The sequence below is a fragment of the Pecten maximus genome, chromosome 6 (genome assembly GCF_902652985.1).
Source record: "Pecten maximus chromosome 6, xPecMax1.1, whole genome shotgun sequence".
Lineage (NCBI taxonomy): Eukaryota > Metazoa > Mollusca > Bivalvia > Pectinida > Pectinidae > Pecten > Pecten maximus.
In genome coordinates, this window is record NC_047020.1 from 14,139,545 (window position 1) to 14,164,512 (window position 24,968).

The following is a 24,968-nucleotide window of genomic DNA, read 5'->3' on the forward strand; positions in this document are numbered from 1 at the left end:
TCCTAACTTGGGCATCATGAAATGAAAGTCAATTCCCCAAGGGACAGAGGGGTGATTGATGCTCAGTAAAGGAAGTCAGAATTTGTATTTGTTGTTGAGTGTATCAACTTGATTTGCTTTTAATCTTCTTTAGAACCAGAAAGCTATATACAAGATTAAAGAAATGTACTGACTGCAATGCATTGTGCTGAGTGACAGATCTGAGGTATCTAGGAAACATATGTATATCATGCAGCCACTCTGGGCCTCTTGTATTAATGTAACAAGTGCGTTATAGTATCATACAAGTTTTATTACTTTTTGTCGTCAACACTATAAACATTTGAAACACAACCTTTAGTTCAACCTACATGGTTTAAATATGTATTTACACATTAATTTTACCAATATCAATTTACACATATACAGTCCATCCCACTTAATACAAGCTCTGATAATACAAAAGCTCACTTAATACAAACTCTGATAATACAAAAACTCACTTAATACAAATGAAAATTAAATCCCCTGCAAATTGCGTTCATTATTCTTATATTGTTTATCCACTTAATATGAATCGGTTATGACAAAAACCTGGGTATTGAGTACACTAACGTACCACAGTTGCTTGAACACTTTGTACTGATATAAACCCACATATTTCATAACCTTTGTCATGTACCAAAGGAACAAAGATTTCAGTGCCAATGTACACGATGCAATTGACTGTCATGTGAAAGCATGTCATATTGTGTCGGCACATTCTATCAACAAGTGCATTGGGAAGGCGGGTTATGTCTTCTCTTCACAATAAAAACAAGGCTGAGCAATATCTTGATAATGACAGCAGTAATGTCACATCAGAAGAGATTACTGAGGCCAACATTATCAATTTCTATGAAAGGAGCAGAGCTCCTCAACTATGTGAGTGATGATGATGATGATGATGATGATGATGATGATTTGAAAACTGTGTATGCGTAGTGTACAAGTGTTGTGCATGCATGCGACCCATATAGGACGAAAGCATTTAAGTGGTCCCTAGAAATTTGTCATAACCGGTTGGACGACTGTATCAACTAAGTTTAAATATGTATTTACACATCAATTTACCAATATCAATTTACACAGTTTCAATATGTACAAGGGCTGATTAATAAGTTATGAGCCTCATATTGAAGGATTTGAACTTTGCCGGACATATTGTATTATTTTTTTAACATAAACCCCTTCAGTGTCGATATACACTTTTGCCAGTAGTGTTTATGGGCCTCAATGCCACTGTTCTGAAAGTCATCCACTGCATGTCAGGGTAAGTGTGTCTGAAATTGAAGCTGTATTCAGTTTCGGAAATAGATGAAAGTCTGATGGAGTGAGATCAGGTGAATAAGGTGGATGCTCAATCATTTTAAAGCCACAATCATGAATGGCAGCTATGGCAATGACAGACTCTTTCACCCTAACCCTTACCAATTTTGTCCATTTTGCAAAAGCTGCAGCCGCTTGTCTTGTTTACTTTAAAGTGCTACCTCAGTCTTATATAGTCGGAGAATAGTAGGACTTAAAAAAAGTATCCTTAAGTACCTCCTTTAATATGATGTTCACATCAATCAACCCTTGTATCTACACATCAGTTTACCAATATCAATTTACACTTATCAACTTACTTATTATACACATCAGTTTACCAATATCAATTTACACTTATCAACTTAATTATTATACACATCAGTTTATCAATATTAATTTAATAGACATATCAATGTACAATTCAGATATACATTTATTACCTCTTAATTTATCACCTCCAATAAATTTCAATATATATATATAGTTTAATCTTAAATAAAATTGACTGTTTGAAAATGTACAACACTCAAAACACAATATAGGTATGTTACTATCCCATCTCCTCAGGTACCAGCAATGGAAGGGAGGTAATCAGACTCCAAACACAATATAGGTATGTTACTATCCCATCTCCTCAGGTACCAGCAATGGAAGGGAGGTAATCAGACTCCAAACACAACAATTTCAAAAAAACCACTTACTGTATCATTTGATCTCAAACATGACATAATTTTTCTGTAATAATTATTGTGACAAAAATAATTCTGATAATGAAATACCACATGTTTTTTAGATAAATACAAATTCATCAAAATTAAGTCAATTTTGTCAGTGTCATATATATACAGTGTAAGGTGAATATGAAACTCCTCATGAATTGTCCTTTTTAACTCAGATTAAAATCAATTTATTAAAAAAAATGATAATGATAATCATAAATTCACATTTAACATCTGTATGCCAGGAACACTTCAATCATCATTTGGAACAGGTCTATACTGTTCTTCTAAACTAACATGTCAAGAAGAAAAGTTCCATTTATACATGTCATACAGTGTATAAGGAATCTACTGCTTTTTTGCAGCTAGTGGCACACACTTGTTGATGTTCACCTATAATAGGCCTTTAGGGTTTAATCTAGACTGGCCCCCTGTCTCTAGAATATTAAAATTATAAATTAAATTGAGCTTTATGATTTTGGTCTCTTGGATATGTCTGATTCTAAGTTCCAACTAGGGGCAGATAATCTAGTATTAAAATTTAGCTTGGAAATTCTGAACAAAACAACTTAGGGTGTTGGTAGCCAGTCTAGGTTTAATCCACAGAGGGTCACTGGTGGCCAGTCTAGGTTTAATCCACAGAGGGTCACTTGCCCAACCATAATGGTGACCTCCTCTTTTTTTTAAGCACAGCGATGTGGCGCAGCGGTATAAGCTGTCAGTATTTCTGGCTAGGTGCTTGGGTGCTGTACTTCGTGAGTTCGAGGCCCAGTTAGGACACAAGTCGTTAACTGGTTTTCCTTCGTCAATTGTGTTACTGTGCTATATATCCAATAATTAGCAAAATATATGCACTATGTGTTGGTGAGCCGAAGATAAAGATTTGAATTTCCTGCCGTAGTTGTACTGTGTTGAATATATAAAGGGTTATTTAAGAATTAAACTGTCTTTTTTTTGGTGTCTATATGCCAGTGCAGTTAAGATATTTTGCATGTAATTTTCAACTGCATGCCTCAATATTTTTTTAGCCATGCATATGCCAGTGGATTTTTGCAAAAGAATGGCTTTGAACTGTCTGGTTATGATCATGCTGGTGGTTTTCAATAGATTGGTCATGGTGTCTCTTCCATGTTGCTGTGGTCTTGGTTAGGTTGTTGTAAGGTACACATAGGTATCCTGGTGAATGTTTCCAACATTCATTAAAACAAACAGCCTTTTAATTGTATCCCATGTATGACACACAAGGCTATATCCATTCTCAAAATTTGGAACATGTAACTCCAACTGAAAAATTCAAATGAAAGAAATTTGAAATAATGAAATACTATAGCTTCTAATAGGACCATACCCCTATACCCTTACATTATACTTGCCCAAACATGTACAGTAACTTCATCTCGCACTCAAAACATAATCAGCCCTTGTTGTCTACAAAGAATTTATTTTTTAAAAAGTGGGTCTCAAAAAAGACTGATCCCCCAAATTTGATATTTAACTTGGAATTATCATCCTAAACCATAATTAAGCCTTGCCTTTGGAAAAATCATCAGTCAATGACTTAAAAGCATTGTTTCAGCAATACTTAAAATAGATATTTTAAACTTAACAGATGGACAATTTCATGACTCAAGATTTCAAAGAGCCGCCATGTTTCATACCTGTTTCTGGAATTCAGAATTGGTGGCAAGGTGATGTAAATGGAATCCCTCAATCGTTTTGAAATACTTGATGTAGATGGGAGTATGTCCAAACATCACAACAAGTTTTGAATATGGATTCTCTGTAATTGAAGGAAAAAACATACTGCATTTAGTACTTGTATCTAATTAAGTAAAAGTTGAATGGTAATGTTACATCTGATACAGACATCTACGATAATAGTGATAATCACTTTATGTCGCTGCGACAAATTAAAAGGTGTTGCAGGCATAAAGTAGAATTAAAGGACACTGATGTATTTTGCAGTTTATATCTATATGCAGCGCAGTCAAATTAGCATTTTTTGTCTCAGGAATTTGATATACTTTAGCCTAATTATTAGTTTAGCTCTCTCCATTTCCACCACCAAAGTGGGACTAACAGAATAGATATTTTTGTTTAAAAAGCATATTTCCTGTTTGGGTTACAGAGTTTTATAACACCTGAAACATTAGGACGATATCCTTTTAAACTTGACCATTATTAGCTCACCTGGTCCGAAGGACGTCAGTGACGTCCGTCGTCCGTCGTCTGTCATCCGTCCGTCATCCGTCCGTCCGTCCGTCCGTCAACAATTGACTTCTTCTTCATAACCACTGATCAGAATTTGACCAAATTTGGTCAGAAGCATCCCTATGGATAGGGGACTCAAAATTGTACAAATGATGGGGCTGACCCCCCAGGGGCCTGAAGGGCGGAGCCAAAAGGGGTCAATTTGGCTATATTGATATAAACAATTTCTTCCCTGAAACCGAGCAAAGGATATTGCTCCTATTTGCCCGGAAGCATCACTATGAGGTGGGGATTCAAAATTGTACAAATGGTGGTGTTGACCCCCTAGGGGCCTGAGGGGCAGGGCATAAATGGGTCAATATAGCTATATTGATATTAACGACTTCTTCTCTGGAACCGAGCAATGGATATCACTCATATTTGCCTGGCAGCATCACTTTGGGGTGGGGATTCAAAATTGTACAAATGATGGGACTGACCACCTAGGGGCCTGAGGGGCGGGGCCAAAATGGGTCAATATAGCTATATTGATAATACCGACTTCTTCTCTGAATATCACTCATATTTGCCTGGTAGCATTACTTTGGGGTTGGGATTCAAAATTGTACAAATGATGGGGCTGACCCCCAGGGGCCTGAAGGGCGGGGCCAAAAGGGGTCAATTGTGCTATATTGATATAAACAACTTCTTCTCTGAAACCGAGCAAAGGATATTGCTCCTATTTGACTGGAAGCATCACTATGAGGTGGGGATTCAAAATTGTAAAAATGGTGGTGCTGACCCCCTAGGGGCCTGAGGGGCGGGGCATAAATGGGTCAATATAGCTATATTGATATTAATTACTTCTTCTCTGGAACCGAGCAATGGATATCACTCATATTTGCCTGGTAGCATCACTTTGGGGTGGGGATTCAAAATTGTACAAATGATGGGACTGACCACCTAGGGGCCTGAGGGGCGGGGCCAAAATGGGTCAATATAGCTATATTGATAATACCGACTTCTTCTCTGAAACTGAGCAATGGATATCGCTCATATTTGCCTGGTAGCATTACTTTAGGGTTGGGATTCAAAATTGTACAAATGGTGGTGTTGACCCCCTAGGGGCCTGAGGGGCGGGACCAAAATGGGTCAATATAGCTATATTAATATTAACAACTTCTTCTCTGGAACCGAGCAATGGATATCACTCAAATTTTCCTGGTAGCATCACTTTGGGCTGGGGATTCAAAATTGTACAAATGGTGTGGCTGACCCATGGGGGGCCTGAGGGGCGGGGCCAAGAGGGGTCAATTTGGCTAAATTGATATGAACAACTTCTCCTTTGAAACTAAGCAATATATATTGCTCAATTTTGACTGTGAGAATCGCTTTGGGGTAGGGATTCAAAATTGTACAAATGGTGGGTCTACCTCCCTGGGGGCCGAGGGGTGGGACCAAAAGGGGTCAATTTGGCTAAATTGATATAAACAACTTCTTCTCTGAAACTAAGCAAAAGATATCACTCATATTTGTCTGGTAGCAACCCCCTAGGGTAGGGATTCAAAATTGTACAAATGACAGGGCTGACCCCAGGGGACCTAAGAGGTGGGGCCAAAAGGGGTTATTTTGGCAGAATTGATATCAACAACTTTTTCTCTGAAACTAAGCAATGGATATCTTTAATATGTGACTGGTAGCATACACTTGGGTTGAGGATTAAAAATTGTACAAATGATGGGGCCGACCCTTGGAGGCTGAGGGGCTGGGCCAAAAGGGGTCAATTTGGCTAAAATGATATGAACAACTTCTCTGAAACAGCTCATATTTGACTATTAGCATCCTATTGGGGTAGGGATTCAAAATTGTATAAAGGAAGGAGCTGACCCCCCAGGGGGCAGAGGGCAGGGTCAAAAGGGGTCAATTGGTCTAAACAAGATCTTCTCTGAAACTAAGTAATGGATATCACTCACATTGGTGTGGTAGCATCCCTATGGGGTCGCGCCAAAAGTCAATTTCATTTCATGGATTAATGCACCTTTTGGCATTTTTAGTATTAAAATAAAACCAATGTACATGTACCCATATAAAATGCCTAATATATATATTGACATAGCAATACCAGCGACAAATATACTTAAGCATCATTCTTGTTTCATATCTCATGAAACCAGTTGAGCGATACAGGCCCGCTGGGCCTCTTGTTTCAGTCATACCTGGGAAACATCTGCCCTTCCCGGCGGCCTCCCTGGTGTACTGTGGTATTGAGGTCTACCCTTCTCTGGTGTACTGTGGTATTGAGGTCTACCCTTCCCTGGTGTACTGTGGTATTGAGGTCTACCCCTCCCTGGTGTACTATGGTATTGAGGTCTACCCTTCCCTGGTGTACTGTGGTATTGAGGTTTATCCTTCCCTAGTGTACTGTGGTATTGTATTCTACCCTTCCCTTCCCTGGTGTACTGTGGTATTGAGGTTTACCCTTCCCTAGTGTACTGTGGTATGGAGGTCTACCCTTCTCTAGTGTACTGTGGTATGGAGGTCTACCCTTCCCTGGTGTACTGTGGTATTGAGGTCTACCCCTCCCTGGTGTACTGTGGTATTGAGGTCTACCCTTCCCTGGTGTACTGTGGTATGGAGGTCTACCCTTCCCTGGTGTACTGTGGTATGGAGGTCTACCCTTCCCTGGTGTACTGTGGTATTGAGGTCTACCCTTCCCTGGTGTACTGTGGTATGGAGGTCTACTCTTCCCAGGTGTACTGTGGTATGGAGGTTTACCCTTCTCTGGTGTACTGTGGTATGGAGGTCTATCCCTCCCTGGTGTACTGTGGTATTGAGGTCTACCCTTCTCTGGTGTACTGTGGTATTGAGGTCTACCCCTCCCTGGTGTACTGTGGTATTGAGGTCTACCCCTCCCTGGTGTACTGTGGTATTGAGGTCTACCCCTCCCTAGTGTACTGTGGTATGGAGGTCTACCCTTCTCTGGTGTACTGTGGTATTGAGGTCTACCCTTCCCAGTGTACTGTGGTATTGAGGTCTACCCTTCCCTAGTGTACTGTGGTATTGAGGTCTACCCTTCTCTGGTGTACTTTGGTATTGAGGTCTACCCTTCCCTGGTGTACTGTGGTATGGAGGTCTACTCTTCCCAGTTGTACTGTGGTATGGAGGTTTACCCTTCTCTGGTGTACTGTGGTATTGAGGTCTACCCCTCCCTGGTGTACTGTGGTATTGAGGTCTACCCTTCTCTGGTGTACTGTGGTATTGAGGTCTACCCCTCCCTGGTGTACTGTGGTATTGAGGTCTACCCCTCCCTGGTGTACTGTGGTATTGAGGTCTACCCCTCCCTAGTGTACTGTGGTATTGAGGTCTACCCCTCCCTGGTGTACTGTGGTATGGAGGTCTACCCTTCTCTGGTATACTGTGGTATTGAGGTCTACCCTTCCCTAGTGTACTGTGGTATTGAGGTCTACCCTTCCCTAGTGTACTGTGGTATTGAGGTCTACCCTTCTCTGGTGTACTGTGGTATTGGGGTCTACCCCTCCCTGGTGTACTGTGGTATTCAGGTCTACCCTTCTCTGGTGTACTGTGGTATTGAGGTCTACCCTTCCCTAGTGTACTGTGGTATTGAGGTCTACCCTTCCCTAGTGTACTGTGGTATTGAGGTCTACCCTTCCCTGGTGTACTGTGGTATTGAGGTCTTCCCTTCCCCGACCTGGTGTACTGTGGTATTGAGGTCTACCCTTCCCCGACCTGGTGTACTGTGGTATTGAGGTCTACCCTGCCCTGGTGTACTGTGGTATTGAGGTCTACCCCTCCCTGGTGTACTGTGGTATTGAGGTCTACCCTTCTCTGGTGTACTTTGGTATTGAGGTCTACCCTTCCCTGGTGTACTGTGGTATGGAGGTCTACTCTTCCCAGGTGTACTGTGGTATAGAGGTTTACCCTTCTCTGGTGTACTGTGGTATTGAGGTCTACCCCTCCCTGGTGTACTGTGGTATTGAGGTCTACCCTTCTCTGGTGTACTGTGGTATTGAGGTCTACCCCTCCCTGGTGTACTGTGGTATGGAGGTCTACCCTTCTCTGGTATACTGTGGTATTGAGGTCTACCCTTCCCTAGTGTACTGTGGTATTGAGGTCTACCCTTCCCTAGTGTACTGTGGTATTGAGGTCTACCCTTCTCTGGTGTACTGTGGTATTGGGGTCTACCCCTCCCTGGTGTACTGTGGTATTCAGGTCTACCCTTCTCTGGTGTACTGTGGTATTGAGGTCTACCCTTCCCTAGTGTACTGTGGTATTGAGGTCTACCCTTCCCAAGTGTACTGTGGTATTGAGGTCTACCCTTCCCTGGTGTACTGTGGTATTGAGGTCTTCCCTTCCCCGACCTGGTGTACTGTGGTATTGAGGTCTACCCTTCCCCGACCTGGTGTACTGTGGTATTGAGGTCTACCCTGCCCTGGTGTACTGTGGTATTGAGGTCTACCCCTCCCTGGTGTACTGTGGTATTGAGGTCTACCCTTCCCAGGTGTACTGTGGTATTGAGGTCTACCCTTCCCCGCCCTGGTACTGTATAGTCATACCTGGGAAACGTCTACCCTTCCCTGGCCTGGTGTACTGTGGTATTGAGAAAATCACTTCATCGCATGGGTCCTCTAGCTCTGTTGCAGTACTCGGAATTTGGTTTTGTCTAGTTCCTGAATTAAAAAAAAAAAGATGATATTATGAACTTATAATTATTTATAGCAGGAGGATTGCCTCTTGTAAAGTAAACTTTCTTGTGATTCTTTTTATGTTACATGCAGTACTTGTTTTAATGATTTTCATATCATATATTAAGTTTGAGATTTTGTTTTTTTCCTGTGATAAGGTCAGGAGACCAGCATATAAGATTTGGAATTAATTATTTGGCTAGGAGAGAACTGATTGGAATGTTAGCATTCATTAACATTTTATTGAACTATAATGTAGACAGTGTATTAAAATTAGTATTTCTTATTTTGAGGTCATGGTAATAATCCATTTACCTTGATGTTTACTAACAGTCAAAAAATCAATCTTCTATGACTTCAGATTATGATAAGGCCTAAACACCTTAAACATACTTGGGTTTTGAGTAATGTAATCTGGTATATGTACACAAATGCATGCACTAACTTATAAATTATATAAAATAGTATAATAATTTACAAGAAACACTTTCACTAACACTATAACATATGTTGTCAACAGTGTATTAGCACTAATACATGTATCTACAACAGTTATATATAATTACACTAAAGTCACCATTTGTCCATCGGATTTGTTTTCCCTTATACAGTGGAACCTCTATAAACCGAACATGCATGGGACATGACTATTTGTTCGGTTTACAGAGGGATCGGTTTGGAGAAGTTGATCGAAAAATAACTGGTCGAATTCCGGATATAATTGGTCGGATGATGTTTTATTAGAATGTACCCGATTACAAACCGGCACGTACGTACGTAGACAATTTCGTTTGTCTGAATAATATGCTTATTATGAAAGTTAATCAATGTATATATTGCAGAATATATAAGAAAGGCAAATGACTATAACTATAGTTTTAAACAGTATTTTTACAAGTACAACTGCACTTTGCGATCAACCTACATTTTGTTACATCCGGTCAGAGACTTGTATATCAGGTATATACGTCTCTGATCTGGTTAAGCTTCATCATGAGGATGGGTGGGGCAGATAGCCTGATACGAAATATTTTATTAAAGGGTGTGAAGATGTTTTGTTTCAATATCAATTACAATTGGTCGTATTTTCGACATTGCTGTTGTCTAAAAAAACATCACGGGCTTCATTTCCGAAAACAACCCCTTTTGTGCCTCATATAAATTAGATGCGAAACTCAGGCTTCTAGCTCTACTTGCATTGAGTGATAAACGAACCGACGTGCTTCAATGAAGTGTGGCATTGTTTCATAATTGTCATTATTATACACTAGGCCTTCCGTCATAATGCCCCCATATTGGATACCTGTACAAATCACCTACATGTATACGTAGGTCCAGGGACAATTAGGCTTCTTACAATACCCGTCACAGATGTACAATACCCATCACAGGTGTTGTTTCACGGTTGACTGGCCTGACCTCGTGTCATAATCGCTCCGGTAAGGCCGGTTTTCAGAAGTAATTTTTGGTATATTTTAACAGGAACCGGACAAAAAATCGGTCCGGTGTTCGGAATTCAGAGGGATCGGTATTTAGAAGTTTTTTTAATACTATAATAAAGAAGGACCAATTCGGTACAATGACAATTCGTTCGGTATTCAGAGATGTTTGGTTTTTAGAAGGTTCGGTTTTCGGAAGTTGCACTGTATAATCCTTGTTATCACACTTTCTGGAGGAGTACTAATAGGTTATAAACTTTGATTTCTAGTTGGGCATTTTTATGCAGTTTTGAGACCAAATTAAGAAAGGGAAATGGCAAAAAAGTTGCCATCTTGAATTTTTTATTTTCTTGAGAATGCAAAATGCAAAAATTTTGCTAATTCCACTCCCTACATCATTTACATATCTCCTTGTCATGACTTAATTCAGAACTCATTGTTATAAGCATTTGATTGGTTTCATGTCAAACATACCAAGCTCAGGCCACAATCAGTAAAGGAAGACATCTTTGATGTTTAATTAACATGAATAAATCCACCTTTTTCAAATAGATCACTGGTATATTCCTGTTTTCAGCTGCCAATATGTATACAATACTGGTCAACTAAATGAACACCCCTAGTGTCACATATACTAGAACATTAGGCCTTTGATGTGATCACAACATGCATAATTTCTATTCTAAGGATGGTTTGTAAAGTTGATCAGAAAATTATCTCAAACTCACACCTACCCGAAAACAAAGGTAATTCCAGCACTTCAGATGCTGTTTTCCTCAGAGAAGCATCATACTCCAGCAGGCAAGATAGCACCATCACTAGTGGGGAGATGAGGCGGTGCTGAGATTGATCAATATCATTAATTCGCTCGCAGACCCTCCAACCCTCGGACATAATCTGGGGTATTAATTAAAATAACATGTGCATGCAATCAGTTTAGATAGCAGTTTAATATATTGATAAAGAAAATTATTGCTGCTGTTGTGAGGAAAAAATAATGTTGGTATTAAAATAAATAGTGAATTACAAAAACAAATCTTTTAAAAAATATTTTTCCCGTGTCTATAGATGTATTTCTTTCATTATTTTGGAAAATCATCCACTATATATCACCGATGTAATGTCAATGCTTAATTTAGGCAAAACATTGGCTATTTCAGTATTTAAAGAACAAATTTCACCACTGTAGATTAAAAATTTTGAAAAATAAATTGATTTACAAAATATGATTACTCTGTACAAATACATACATAGTTTCTCATAGGTTTGTGCCAGTTTTCTGCATATATCCTTCTAAACCTGTGTTTTTCCTCTACCCACAGGTACTGCCTAGTCAGGATGTGGTATATGATGGCTCCTACTTCCCAAGCGTCGCACAACTCAAGGTCCAGAAAATCCTCTGGGCATGCATACACCTCCTCGCACTCCGGTGAACAGAAGATCACGGTTCCATCTTTAAAACAACGCACATGTCCTGTGATAATTGTTCTTTGTGAAAAGGGACTTCAGGAAGATATTCATAGAGATGTTGTCATAGAAATTTTGAGTATTACTCTATGGTCATCCACCAGCTTTTATTAAGTTTTGGTCAGTAAAATATTAGCAAGATCTGCAGATAGCCTGTATCTCTCACTTATCTTTCGTACATTTCTACAGAAATAGCAGGTCACTCTTACCTACAATGTGATCTTTGACCTTCAACAAAAAAACATTTTTCAGACTCCATCTTTTACACTTTTTAACACTGACACTACATATATATACTTTGGGCATGGGTTCACCTAAATGAGGCAGTGTTTCACCTGCCAAAATTCAGTCACCTACATCATCAAAAAAGTTTGTCAGGGCTCGATCCATCTCCTACACTTCTGAACACTGGCTCTACATACCCACGTACTTGGATTCACCTAAATTGGGTAATGTGTCACATACCAAAAATTGGTTCCTGTTCAGTAAATGGCTTTTCTTACAAAAAGCGATACTTTTAATTGTTATTTGCTCTAACAGTATAAACCAAACTTTTGTTTCTTGTATTGAATTATTGAGCCAAATTGTTAATTAATGGAATCATTGAATCAAAGATAGCAATCTCATCAGCTAATCATCAAGGCAGAAGAATTCCTGAGATTTGGAGACAATGGGAAATTATTCTTGGATTATGAATCACAATGAACAAAATATAGGCGCCATATGATTTCAAAACAGGATGTGTTATGCCATATTAATGGAAAGATTATTCTTTGAAGGATAAAATCTATTCATATTTGGATCAAAATGAGCCAAAAAGTAATTTTAAACCGGATGTGTCATGCCTGAAGTAGATGGAAAATTGTTATTGAAAGATCAAATTGATTTTGCTGGAAGGTCCACATTTAGTAAAAAGCAAAATGATTCAAATAAAGATGGATTGGATGTGCTATGCCAAATTGCAAGTTGAAATGATCTCTACGAAGGATATCGCACAATAACAACTAAGGCAAAGTACAATGTAACTCCAAATGATATAAGTGGAAAATAATTCCTGAAAGATCTGACAGTGTGGTAACTCAAAAGTACATGTAGGAACGATGTGCAAGCTGCATTTTGTATGCCACATCACCTCTGGAGGTATGTATAAAATGTAATTATAAATTCTCACATCTTGGATTTAAAAATTGTAAGGCAATTTTGCATGCTCACACTTTAATTGTATATATATGTATTCTTGCCAACTGTTTGAAATTTTCATGAGGGAGAATGTGTGTATCGTAATTTTCAATTATTCCAAGCCAAAGAAAATTAATCTACAGACCTCACCTAGTTTATGTATACCATAGTGCTGTACGTCCTGCCAAACCTTGGTTGTTCCTGTATCTGCCAGGACCACAGAGCTTCCTTTGCAATCTTTAGTTGTAAACAGGACGTTCCAAGCTTTTAACACAAACACATTGATACTGAGGCAAATAATGGTGGGCGGAGTTTGTGGCTGCAAAAACATATGTAACTCATAAAATTAGACCCAGGAATTGGGGTACTTTTTCATATGCATTATAATGTAATTATAGAAATGGAGATATCTAAACGGTCTACATATGCTCTTTAATCATCCTCAGGATGAGATTTGTTTTTCAGATTCTGATTCCTGGCAATTTCTGTTTTATCTATTGTAAACTGGAGGAAGGAGTTAAATCAAGTTATATAATTAACTTGGTGCATGAATTCTCATAAATGAAACTTTTTTTAAAAATATTGTAGAAGGTACAAATTTGTGTTTATTTAATATACGTACTATGTGTCCATATGTTGATGCTTGTAATTGCAGGTGTGAAGTTAACGTTGTGATTAGCAATTGTAATGAATTTGTTCAGATGTAATTCACCTTTGAAATATTTGTACTCCATGTTTGTGTTATACTTGTATTAAGTAGCTATATATAGGCCATACCAATTAACTGATCAAATTTCATATACACCCATGCACCCACCTCTGGTTCCACAGACATAGATAATAATAAATGGCATGTATATGATAAAAAATTTAAGCCTACTCAATCACGTTTGTTCAAGTGAAATAAAATCTGCTACAGGTAATTTCATATTTCTACTATACACCCACCCTCTTCCTTATCTCTGTGTTATGTACATGTTGGGCCTAAATTGGCGTATAGCTAACCTAAATTTAATGTTTCCATAAGCCAGCTAGCACATAGATTAAGCTCACCTTTGATGTCACAGTGTGCAAGTTTCAGCTTGTTGAAGTCTGAAGTGCAACACAGTAGATGGTATATGATACTAATCATCTGGTTATAGATAATGTCTCGGCCAACACTGTCTACTGTCTCTAGAATGGGACATCTCTGTATCCACTGAGCTAGGGATCCTCCTACAGGCAGAAACATTAATTAGTCAAACTTCAGCATGCCAGAAAGATTTCATTTAACTTTTGGTGCATTATAACAGATCTAGACATAACATACATATACCTGTTCATTTAATCATCTCATTGTTTTAGAAAAGAAATTGATACATCTTTAAATAAGAATTTCCGTATATTCTCTTTCATCATTTCTACCAGAGAAATAGAAATATACGTAGTTAATATTCAATGGGGTTCCATGCCAAACCTCTCAATGGGCATGCGTGTATACATAAAAGAATGCATAATGAAAGAAAGTAGTACTTTTACCTGCTGCATACTGTAGAAACATGTCAACATGGTTCATATTTCTAACTATCCCCAGGAATTCAAGAGTCCGGGGAAGTTGTGCCCCATAGTCAATGTACACCCTAGCTTCCTGCTCATGGAATGTACTGATTGGCATCTGAAAGTAAAAAATATAAACATAGGTTTAATATTCCAGCCATTGTTGATCCCTGACATCATAATGGCATCATCACTGAACATGTTTTAATGTACAGGTGAGCATGATGGTGAATATGTCATAATAAAACATCATGAACATGTTTATACAGAAGGATCTTGTAAAGTCATTTCAGACTTTTCAGAATGGCATTTCAAAACCATTTTTGTTGGACAGGAATTATTATTATTGGGAAAAACACAAAAAGTGTAAGACTGTTGCATGAGGTGGCTTTCAAACCAAGAGTCACTGTAAGATAGTCGCCTGAGATGGCTTTCAAATCAAAAGTATTAGACTGTTACCTGGGGATGGCTTTGAAACCAATTTAGATATAAAAATTACGTTTAATTAACTTGCCTGCATTTGATAGTAAATGCTTAATAAACATAAGAAAATGTTAAAACTTAATAAATTTGTGCTTGGAATATATTACACTAGAGCACACTGGGGTATTATCGGCCATTTAAGGGTAAATTCACTGCATCCGAGAGTTGCACTGTCACATACTGCTCAAACATCGATGATCCGATAGCCTCATTGACGAGCCATATTAATTGACCAACTGGATGCACAGACGTGTTATGACCTTGAGATAACCTTCAGTGTTATTCAACAATATATGCTGGGTATTATCGACCACTTCCGGGTATTATCGACCGTAAGAAAACTTATTAAAGAATTGATAGTATAATTTTTTTTTATTATCGACAATATTTTCATCCAAACTAGCTCTAACACACTCCTTGTTCATATACAAATCTTCTTTTAAAATCATAATTGTAACTACATAAATGTATAGGTGGTATAGGGTGCCGAAAACAAACTATGGAAACAAAATACAAAATGTAAGTTGTTTCAAGCTATATATGGGCCTTACAAACAGAAGTCGCACCGGAACCTGTATGCCTGAATAGCTGTATCCCGATTCAGGTTTATGAGAGTTGCATGGTTGCTGCATGGAATCTACTACCATAAACTACAGAACTGATATTTATCATCAATCTGATACGTAACCAGTTGCTAATTATTTTCAATTGTTTTGTTGTTATGCTAATTATGTTAAAGTGGGATTAAAGCTTGTATCTGATTCATTAAGGACTGTTCTGGTAAATTATAAACACAAGTGTATCTAAAAAAGATATAATCTAATAAATAAATCCTTTTATTGTAAGCTTAAATCCATCAAATTATCAATTTGATTTTGAATATACGGGTTATTTTGGTTATATTCCAAGGCATATTTTAATTCTGATTGATCAATTACAACAGAGAAAATGAAATACGTGCCGGTGAGTGTATTCGAACACGTATTAAATTGCAAAACAAATTCGCGGAACTATCACTTTATTTTCTCTTTTTTTAACCATTATACTACCGTACAGATAGTTTACTAATGAGTCAATAATATATATATAACCTTTATAATGTCAAATCATACAAGCGGAACTCCCCTTTATTTTTCGATTTAGTCAGCGGTCGATAATACCTTGCGATTATTTTTTCGTCAGGGTATTATCGACCATCCCATTTTTCTTGTAGCTGACATGACTATCCCATTTTTCATAAAAACCTTCAAAATAATCATTCATATACAGTTCATACAATAAAAACTGTCAGACTATCTGCTTGTGAATAGTAAAAAAAACACTTTCATTTTCCCTTTCCAGTTAAATTATCCCGTAACGTTACGTTGTTTTGAAAGACCCGCGCTAGCCAGTTTCAACAATGTCATCCATTAGGAGTTTAAAGGCTCAGAAATCTAACGAAAAACCTCTAGTTATTCCGAAGGGAGTATTCTGAGTGATAGAAGCGATTGAATGACAAGACAATCTTCTTACGACTTTTATCAAGCTTTAATAAGACAAATGGTCGATAATACCCAGTGGTCGATAATACCCCAGTGTGCTCTATGTCCAATTTGCAATGTTCAAACTGCACGAAAATGATATGCAGTCCAAATAATGATGTATCGAAATATTATTGCAAAATATAGTGCTCAACTTCCACTCCAGGTATTGAATAAAACAAAAATCATACATGATATTACTATAGACAAAAGAGTAAAAATCAGCTTTATCAATATTTTACAATTCTTAGTCTACCGTCTTAATGAAGCTGCACTGAAACTCCTCATATTCTTGTATCTTACCCTTTTCCTCACAAATTCCCGTGTCTCTAGGTGGTCTCCATTTACTATAACTGTCTGACACTTGTGAACAATGCCGTTACCTCCACTCCCTTCCTCAGACAACACAATATACTGGCCTCTGCAACCAGATCTAGATGTAAACATACCCCCTGGTCCTCGATCAACCACTGTCTGTAGTTCCTGAAACACAAACAGCCTTCATTATCGTTATTGAGAAATCATTATTAGTGTCCAAAAAGAATGCCGTAGCTGTTTACAAGTGTAAACATCAAAATGAAGTGCTGTAAACCATGAAGATTAAAACGTCATGATCAGATCTTGTGGAATTTATCAAAAATAGATATTAAATGTAGATCATAAGATTTGGTTTTTAAAGAGAGAAAAAAATTTCATTACATAAAACAACAGTTATTGTTCAGACATTTTATGATTGATTATAATTACTGAGTCGAGTTCAGTAGCTAGTCCAGTTATAATTTTCCAGTATTCATAATAAGTAATGTCCCACATCCATGATAAGGACACCTACCCTGCGCACTATAACACCACAGTGTGATGAAAGTAATTTAGTGTTGTTCTTGAGACGGGTTAGGAACTGTCTGGCTAGATCTTTATCCCCTCCTTTAACCTCATGTGAACACTGCTGCAACAGTTGTTCTTGATGCCCTGCCTCTAACACATTTGTTAAATCTTTTTGTGGAGGCCATGCTTGATCAGCTACTTGCGGAGATCCTGATTGTTTTCCTTGTGTTGGTGAGTTTGCTTTAGCTCCTTGTGGAGGCCATAGTTGAAATTCTTCTGGTGCTCTTGGTTGCTCTCCTTGTGTAGATAGCCTTGGTTGTCCTTGTGTAGATAGCCTTGGTTGCTCTCCTTGTGTAGATAGCCTTGGTTGCTCTCCTTGTGTAGATAGCCTTGGTTGCTCTCCTTGTGTAGATAGCCTTGGTTGTCCTTGTGTAGATAGCCATGATTTCTCTCCTTGTGTAGATAGCCTTGGTTGCTGTCCTTGTGTAGATAGCCTTGGTTGTCCTTGTGTAGATAGCCTTGTTTGCTCTCCTTGTGTAGATAGCCTTGGTTGTCCTTGTGTAGATAGCCTTGGTTGCTCTCCTTGTGTAGATAGCCTTGGTTGCTCTCCTTGTGTAGATAGCCTCGGTTGTTCATTCTCATGAGAAGAATTATCCTCATCGTGTTGACTACCAGAACCATCATTATAACTATCTCCGTCAGTGTAGAGGTCTGTGAGAGAGTTGATGTCAACAGGATAATGTGAGCATTTCTCATTTGTAGCTGTTAAATACAACATGTCCTCTGGTTGACAGTGTTCGAGAGCTTGAGCACCTTCCACAGATTCATATTGGGTTGAGAGAGCATTTCCTCCAACAGTCTCCTCAATTTGCTCCTCAAGTGGATCATCTCTCTCCACAGTTTGCTCCTCTACCTCCACATTTTGTCTGTCTTCGATATGCCGGACTTCTTCCTCCTCCCTATTCTGTTCACCTGTTGGAGAATGTATTTTTCCATCTGACACATAGGTGTCATAAAAACTTTCTTTTGGGTCACTGGCATTTGCCTGAGGTTGATCTGGTGCAGCATTGCTTCCTTGAAAGCCGCTATCTTTCTGAAATTCTGGGGGCTGTACATGGTAGTCAAGATCCTGACGAGGGCTTTTCTGAGTGCATCATGTATACAACCTGCTCTTGATTGTATGGTATTAACTGTGGGGACTGGGTAAACAAATCAGATCTGCTTACATGTTCAATATTTTGACTTGGTGAGAGTAAAGTTTTTAGCTTTTCACTTTCATATTTTTCTAGAAAGTCCAATCTAACTTGGGCTTTCCTCAAAGTCAATTTAAAAAAGTTACTCTTCTCTTGATCATTCACTTTTAATTCTTTCTGCTTCTGGTCTTCATAACATTTAACCTCAGATACCTCATTTAACAGTTCATTTTGTCTGAGTTGAGGTTTCCTCAATGTCAATTTGGAAAAGTCACACTTCTCTGTAACTTGATTTCCAGTAACTTTTAATTGTTCTTTCTTCCAGTCTTTGAAGCACTTTGCCTCAGGTCTTTCATCCAGTTGTTTGTCTACATGGACTTCACTAGAGAAATGGTCACACTCTCTGGTCAAGTGTTTTGTACAAGCGTTTCTTATGTCATTTTGACGAACATTATGACGTGGTTTAGATGCACGTACAACAGGGATATTGTTTGCTTGTTGGGATATTGAGTTCCTTGCATTGCCTTTTTTATCACAAGTTTGCAGTGAAATATGCTTTAAATAAGCATTCGTTTTTGTTTTTGTATCCTTTGCCTCTCTCGCATTCCACATTGTCACTGGAATTCCCTGTAACACAAATTTCCCTTTTACACATCATATGGAACCTCAGTATCCATTGTTCTGAACCTGAAGGTTGTATTGTCACTCATATATGAGATATGCATACCGTTAGTTCTAACAAATGTTTTGTTTATTTTACAAAAATATAAAGAATTATCATTTCACCCTTTCATCCCTTACTGACCATATTGAAATTCAAATTATGAAAGGATGGCAGAGTTCATTAAAGTTTCTTAGGGTTGAAAGAGTTAACAAATAGCTGCAAACGATATTTAGAAAAAAATAAATTGTCTTTATAATTAACATTAAGGTAAAGCCAATTGTTTAATGCACTCGGTTATTGATTATCAATAAATTAAAATAATTTGAAAAATCATATGATTTCAGCCTTATATTCAATTTGTAGTGTAAAATGAGTTTAAATTTCCAATAATAATTACCTTTGAAAGGTAGGACAAGATTTTGTTAATGACATACATAGCATTTTTGTATATCTTCACTTAAAGTATTAAAAATATACATTGTACATTTGCGAGAGTTCACAACCACATTGTCATATATAGATCATATGACCAAATAAGCTCTGTTATGCTAAGACTATTGACTCAATTATCAAAAACCATGTTTTAACTATATACCCGACCTTAAATAACATTGGTGTATATACATGTACAGCTGTATATCGGGAAACTCACCTTTTGTGTACAGCTGTTGACATATACATGGTTTAAAATCAAATACTCAAATGAGATGAAAGTTGAAATTGCAGATTTTTTGTCAAATTCACGTACTGAGTTTTGGGAAACTTGGTATTTTCCGTTTGGGAAACTAATGGGGATTTCCATGTTGGACGTATTAGTCATGATCATGATCACATGCAGTCTATTTATAACACAAGTTCACGGAATGTGTAATATGGTTCAGGCATATACTGTTGATATCAATTCAAGTATTTATAAAGTTGTTTACAATACGAAACATACAGAGGTAAATGGGACAGTGACTATTTTTATCTGGTATTTTATTATACTACAGGGTACATTGCTGACTCTTTTAAATCATTCAACCGCTATATACCCCTAGATAGACTTCCTATTATTTGATACATTAATGTTTGAACTGCATGATTAATACACATGAAGAGATTAAGAATTATCAAGGCAACAATTATGTTACTATTGTTACACTTGGTCGTAATTAATTTAAATAAAAGACAAGCAAATTATATTATGAGTTTAAAGTGTGCACAGTTTTGTTATAGCTTTCTATAGTACTAATGAGGCCTACTGAATCATTATCAAGGAAATGGATTCAACTAAAGTTTTATCTTGCCAGCCCAAAGGGCACAAAGGAAAATGATTCAGAAGAACAATGATGGTACAGGTGTGTGTTTCTTGTGACAAGACTTTCCATTTACTATAAACCTTGGCCACAGTATATTATGTTAACCATACAAGATCAGGCCTAGCCTTGTGTTTCATGATAAGACCTTTCCATTGGTTTGGTTTGGTTTATTTTGTTTAATGTCCTATTAACAGCCAGGGTCATTTAAGGAGGTGCCAGGTTTTTGGAGTACCAGAAGAAAAACTACCGACCTACGGTCAGTACCTGGCAACTGCCCCACATAGGTTTCGAACTCACAACCCAGAGGTGGAGGGATAGTGTTAAAGTGTCGGGACACCTTAACCACTCGGCCACCGCGTGCGGCCCCCTTTCCATTGGTACTACCAACTATAATACGTATAATAATGAAAAGTGCAGTCAAATTAAAAATTCCTGAAATCATCAGGAAATGAGAAGAATTGGCAATTAAGACCTCTTTGACACTGCAGAATAGTTTCAAATGAATATTTGGAAGGTTGCATGGACAGCACTTTTCTTTTGTTTCTGATCATGAGTATGCTAAAGAAACTAGTACATCATGTACAATAAAATGCAGTAATGGAGTGCATGCATGCACTGGGCAGTTTTACCAACCCAGTTAATGTTGTACCTCATGTTGGTCAATGATCACTATGTAGGTAACAAAATGTAAGTATAGAAGAACTGGTGAAAGTATCAGAAAAGATTATTTGGGTACGATACGTACCAAATAACCGAATCCACATGACTATAAAAATGTGTAGAACTAATAGGGAAATGATAGAATATAATACACATTTATGTTAATATACAGTGAATTTTGTTTATATAATACACATTTATGTTAATATACAGTGAATTTTGTTTTCAGATGTAAGGACAACATTAACCCAAATGTGTGAGCCACAGTCTGGTAGAATAAAACCCCTACTGTCTATATCTATATATAGCTATAAATGGGTGAATGGGGTACCTGACTCACTGGCATCCAACCATTTAGAGGAGTTGAAGATATATAATAGATATATACCATAATGACTTGCACATATTGATAATACTTTTATACATTTTACATCTCAGAATTCTTTAGTATTAAGATTTAAAAAGAAAATGTATAAACATAGTTTTTACAATTTATGAATAATATGTAAAGATATATCATGGGTGTAATAAAAAAAGTATCAAGCCAATAGTCACTTGTAGATTAGTGCACCTGTTACAAACGGAATGTTAGTTATGCCCCCGCAACGAAGTTAGGGGGGTATACTGGAATCAGGTTGTCCGTCCGTCCGTCCGTCTGTAGACGCATTTTGTCCGGACAACTCCTCCTAAACCGATGGCCAATTCCGATGAAACTTCACACAAATATTAATGATCATGTGTAGATTTGCATGCTACTTTATTTTTCTCAAAATTATGATTGCTATGGCAACTGGTCACTATAAACAGGTTTTCCGATAAGAACCATAACTTTAAGTTTGTCCGGACAACTCCTCCTAAACTAAATGGCCAATTTCGATGAAACTTCACACAAATATAGAGGACCATGTGTAGATGTGCATGCCACTTTTTTTTTTCAAAATTATGGTTGCTATGGCAACTGATCACTATATTACTGGGTTATCTTAGTTAGCCTCTAAGTAACAGCTCCAATTCACCATTGACTCATGCAGATTGCGGGGGTATTAGTCAGCCATCCTGGGGACAGTTCTAGTTGTTAGTGTAAGTGTTAGTCTATATAGTTTTGTTTGAAAGCAGATCTTCTTTAACCATTTGTGATGGAAGAGTAAATAAAATAATTAGATCTTACAGGAAAATCTTGAATCATGTCGGGCGTGCAATTGCATTTGATGTATATTATCAGAATTACCTGATATAAATACTGTAAGTAACACTGACCTGGTACATAGGTTATTTTCACACATATCATACTTACAGTGAGTGTTTGAACTATAAGTCTTCCATGACATTGAAGTAATTATTTACATCTGAGGCATTTCCAGTATACCTGTAACCAAAATTTTCCTTAATGTACAGATACATAAAAGACTGAACAATGCAAGATATGATATTATGGTTCATCTTATTTCTTATATAATATTATGCTTATTGTGTTACACATAACTGAATACATTATCACAAGTGTGCTCTGTAGAGAGACAAAACCTGGACTGATTGGAAATTTGTAAATACTTCAGTATTTATACCAGCTAAAAAAAGACTACAGAATCAGTATTGACAAAGGTATTGGCTGCCTGCATGGCTACACAGCTACAAAAAACCTGTACTCTTTATAGTGCTATATATATAATTAATTATCATTTGGTGACACAAGCCTAGATTCAGACTTGCTGTGTTCTTGGCTCTATATATGTAATATATTTAACCCTTTTAAAATATTAGTGGTAATATACCTCTTGGCTTTGGAGAACTTCTCTTTAGCTTATGATCAGTTGAGCGTAAAACTAGTAATCCAGAGGTCCTGGGTTCGATCCCTAATGGAGGCATTGAAATACAAGAGCTGATTGATAAGTTGTGAGCCTGATACCATATTGAAGGATTTGAATTTTGCTAGACATATTGTATTACATGTATTAGCTCACCTGGTCCGAAGAACCATGGTGAGCTTATGCAATACTGTGGCATCCGTTGTCCATCGTCCGTCATCCGTTCGTCCGTCAACAATTGACTTATTTGACTTCTTCTTCATAACCACTGATCGGAATTTCACCAAATTTGGTCAGAAGCATCCCTATGGGTAGGGGACTCATAATTGTACAAATGATTGGGCTGACCCCCTGGGGGCCTCTGAGGCGGGGTCAAAAGAGGTCAATTTAGCTATATTGATATAAACAACTTCTTCTCTGAAACCGAGCAATGGATAACGCTCATATTTGCTTGGTAGCATCACTATGGGTTGGGGATTCAAAATGTACAAATGATGGGGCTGACCCCCTGGGGACCTCTGGGGCGGGGGGCAAATGAGATCAATCGGGCTATATTGATATAAACGACTTCTTCTCTGAAACCGAGCATTGGATATCGCTCATATTTGCCTGGTAGCATCACTATGTGTTGGAGATTCAAAATTTTACAAATAGTGGGGCTGACCCCCTGAGGGCCTGAGGTGCGGGGCCAAAATGGGTCAATATAGCTACAGTCCAACCCACTTAATACAAACTCTGATAATACAAAAACTTGCTTTATACGAATGAAAATCAAATCCCCTGCAAACCGTGTACAATGTGCTTATATTGTTTACCCACGTAATACGAATCGGTTACGACGAAAACCCGGGTAATACACAGACATACTAGGGTCCCTTGACCGCTGTTTGTGTTGTTTTAAACCCACATAATACGAAGTGACAAAGTCAGAGTCGGCCAAGTGTGACACAGGTAAGTTTTCATGACCTTTGTCTCGGACCGACCCACGCGCTATATAGAAAGTATATACAACTGTAGGACCAGGATGACAACATCCCGTAATCAGAATTACGACTTCTGCCTAAGTTATCCTGGCTGAGGAATACCTTGATATTAGCTCGAGATTACTGAGGAATAATTAAGAGAGCTACAAGAGAGCGATGATGATGGTACTGACTCAGAAACACATGCGTTATGGATCGCGAGGCCTGCGAATGCCTTGACAAGTTGAAATAATTCGTTCAAAATCAAAATGATGTTCAAGATTGTGTTTTCAAAAATCTCTTAGACCTGGATATATTTGTAAGTAAGGTCAGCTCAGAAAGAGTCAAACAAACACTGGTCAGTGATTATTTCGCAGCTGCAAAACGTGATTAGCGCGATCATGATATGACATTATGTAGCCGTTGTAGGCCTATTGTGCATTGGTAGGCCAACTGTAAATAACCAAAGACTGAACGCCACACACTTACAATGTACAATGTTTTAAACATTATATTTTTTATATTAAATAATTAAATTAACATCCGATTTTGTTTATTAGGGCCCCGCATCGAGAGATGCGGGTGCCCTATAGTAATCAGGTTGTCCGTCCGGCCGTCCGTCTGTCTGTCTGTCTGTCCGTCCGTCTGTCCGTTAATTTCTTCTGCACAAAAATGATTGAAGGAGATGAAGGATTTGTATCAAATTGGACCTGATGATTCCTCATGCATCCTAGATCAGATGTGTAGTATTTCATGCAAATCGGATTCAAAATGGCTGTTAGGTGGCCATATTGGATTTTAACATTAACATGAAAATACTGGATCTTTGTTGTTTTTAACTGTTCACTATTCGATTATGCAAAGTTGTCAAGAAATAAACCAAGAGTTAACTGACAGAATGATCAAACTCATAGTTCAAGGTCACAAGTTCAAAGGTCAAAGGTCAAGGTCAAGGTCATCCTGGGTCGGCTTCAAAATGCCAGGTAATCGACC

At 37.8% G+C, this 24,968-nt stretch overlaps 2 protein-coding genes across 3 annotated transcripts; both read right to left on the bottom strand.

Annotated features, from left to right (window-relative positions):
• Positions 1 to 277: 277 nt before the first annotated feature.
• Positions 278 to 17,012, bottom strand: LOC117330051. Its single transcript, XM_033888271.1, has 9 exons — positions 16,869 to 17,012; positions 14,545 to 14,680; positions 14,080 to 14,241; positions 13,177 to 13,290; positions 11,631 to 11,833; positions 11,115 to 11,277; positions 8,813 to 8,926; positions 3,707 to 3,828; positions 278 to 3,332 (listed from the first exon to the last, which is right to left on the bottom strand). The coding sequence occupies exons 1-9, from the start codon at positions 17,010 to 17,012 to the stop codon at positions 3,195 to 3,197; spliced, it is 1,296 nt and encodes a 431-aa protein (XP_033744162.1). The 3' UTR covers positions 278 to 3,194.
• On the bottom strand, positions 17,003 to 22,575 carry LOC117329038 (glutenin, high molecular weight subunit DX5-like). Of its 2 annotated transcripts, XM_033886726.1 has the most exons (3): positions 22,503 to 22,575; positions 17,398 to 19,210; positions 17,003 to 17,048 (listed from the first exon to the last, which is right to left on the bottom strand). In XM_033886726.1, exon 2 carries the CDS (start codon positions 18,144 to 18,146, stop codon positions 17,586 to 17,588), a length of 561 nt encoding a protein of 186 aa, XP_033742617.1. In that variant the 5' UTR covers positions 18,147 to 19,210; positions 22,503 to 22,575; the 3' UTR covers positions 17,003 to 17,048; positions 17,398 to 17,585. The 2 variants fall into 2 exon arrangements, with proteins under 2 accessions (XP_033742617.1, XP_033742616.1); XM_033886725.1 differs by lacking the exon at positions 17,003 to 17,048 and having other exon boundaries at positions 17,289 to 19,210.
• Between the last annotated feature and the right edge of the window lie 2,393 nt (positions 22,576 to 24,968).

What these genes read in the sequence shown, in the direction of transcription:
- LOC117330051 (XM_033888271.1), bottom strand. Translation starts at nt 17,012, where the DNA reads ATGTTTACATCTAGATCTGGTTGCAGAGGCCAGTATATTGTGTTGTCT. An exon ending in CTATGGTATACATAAACTAG is followed by an intron (nt 11,834 to 13,176) that starts GTGAGGTCTGTA and finishes GTTGTTTTAAAG; the next exon opens with ATGGAACCGTGATCTTCTGT. An exon ending in ATTCTGAATTCCAGAAACAG is followed by an intron (nt 3,333 to 3,706) that starts GTATGAAACATG and finishes TGAATTTTTCAG; the next exon opens with TTGGAGTTACATGTTCCAAA.
- LOC117329038 (XM_033886725.1), bottom strand. Translation starts at nt 18,168, where the DNA reads ATGTTGTATTTAACAGCTACAAATGAGAAATGCTCACATTATCCTGTT.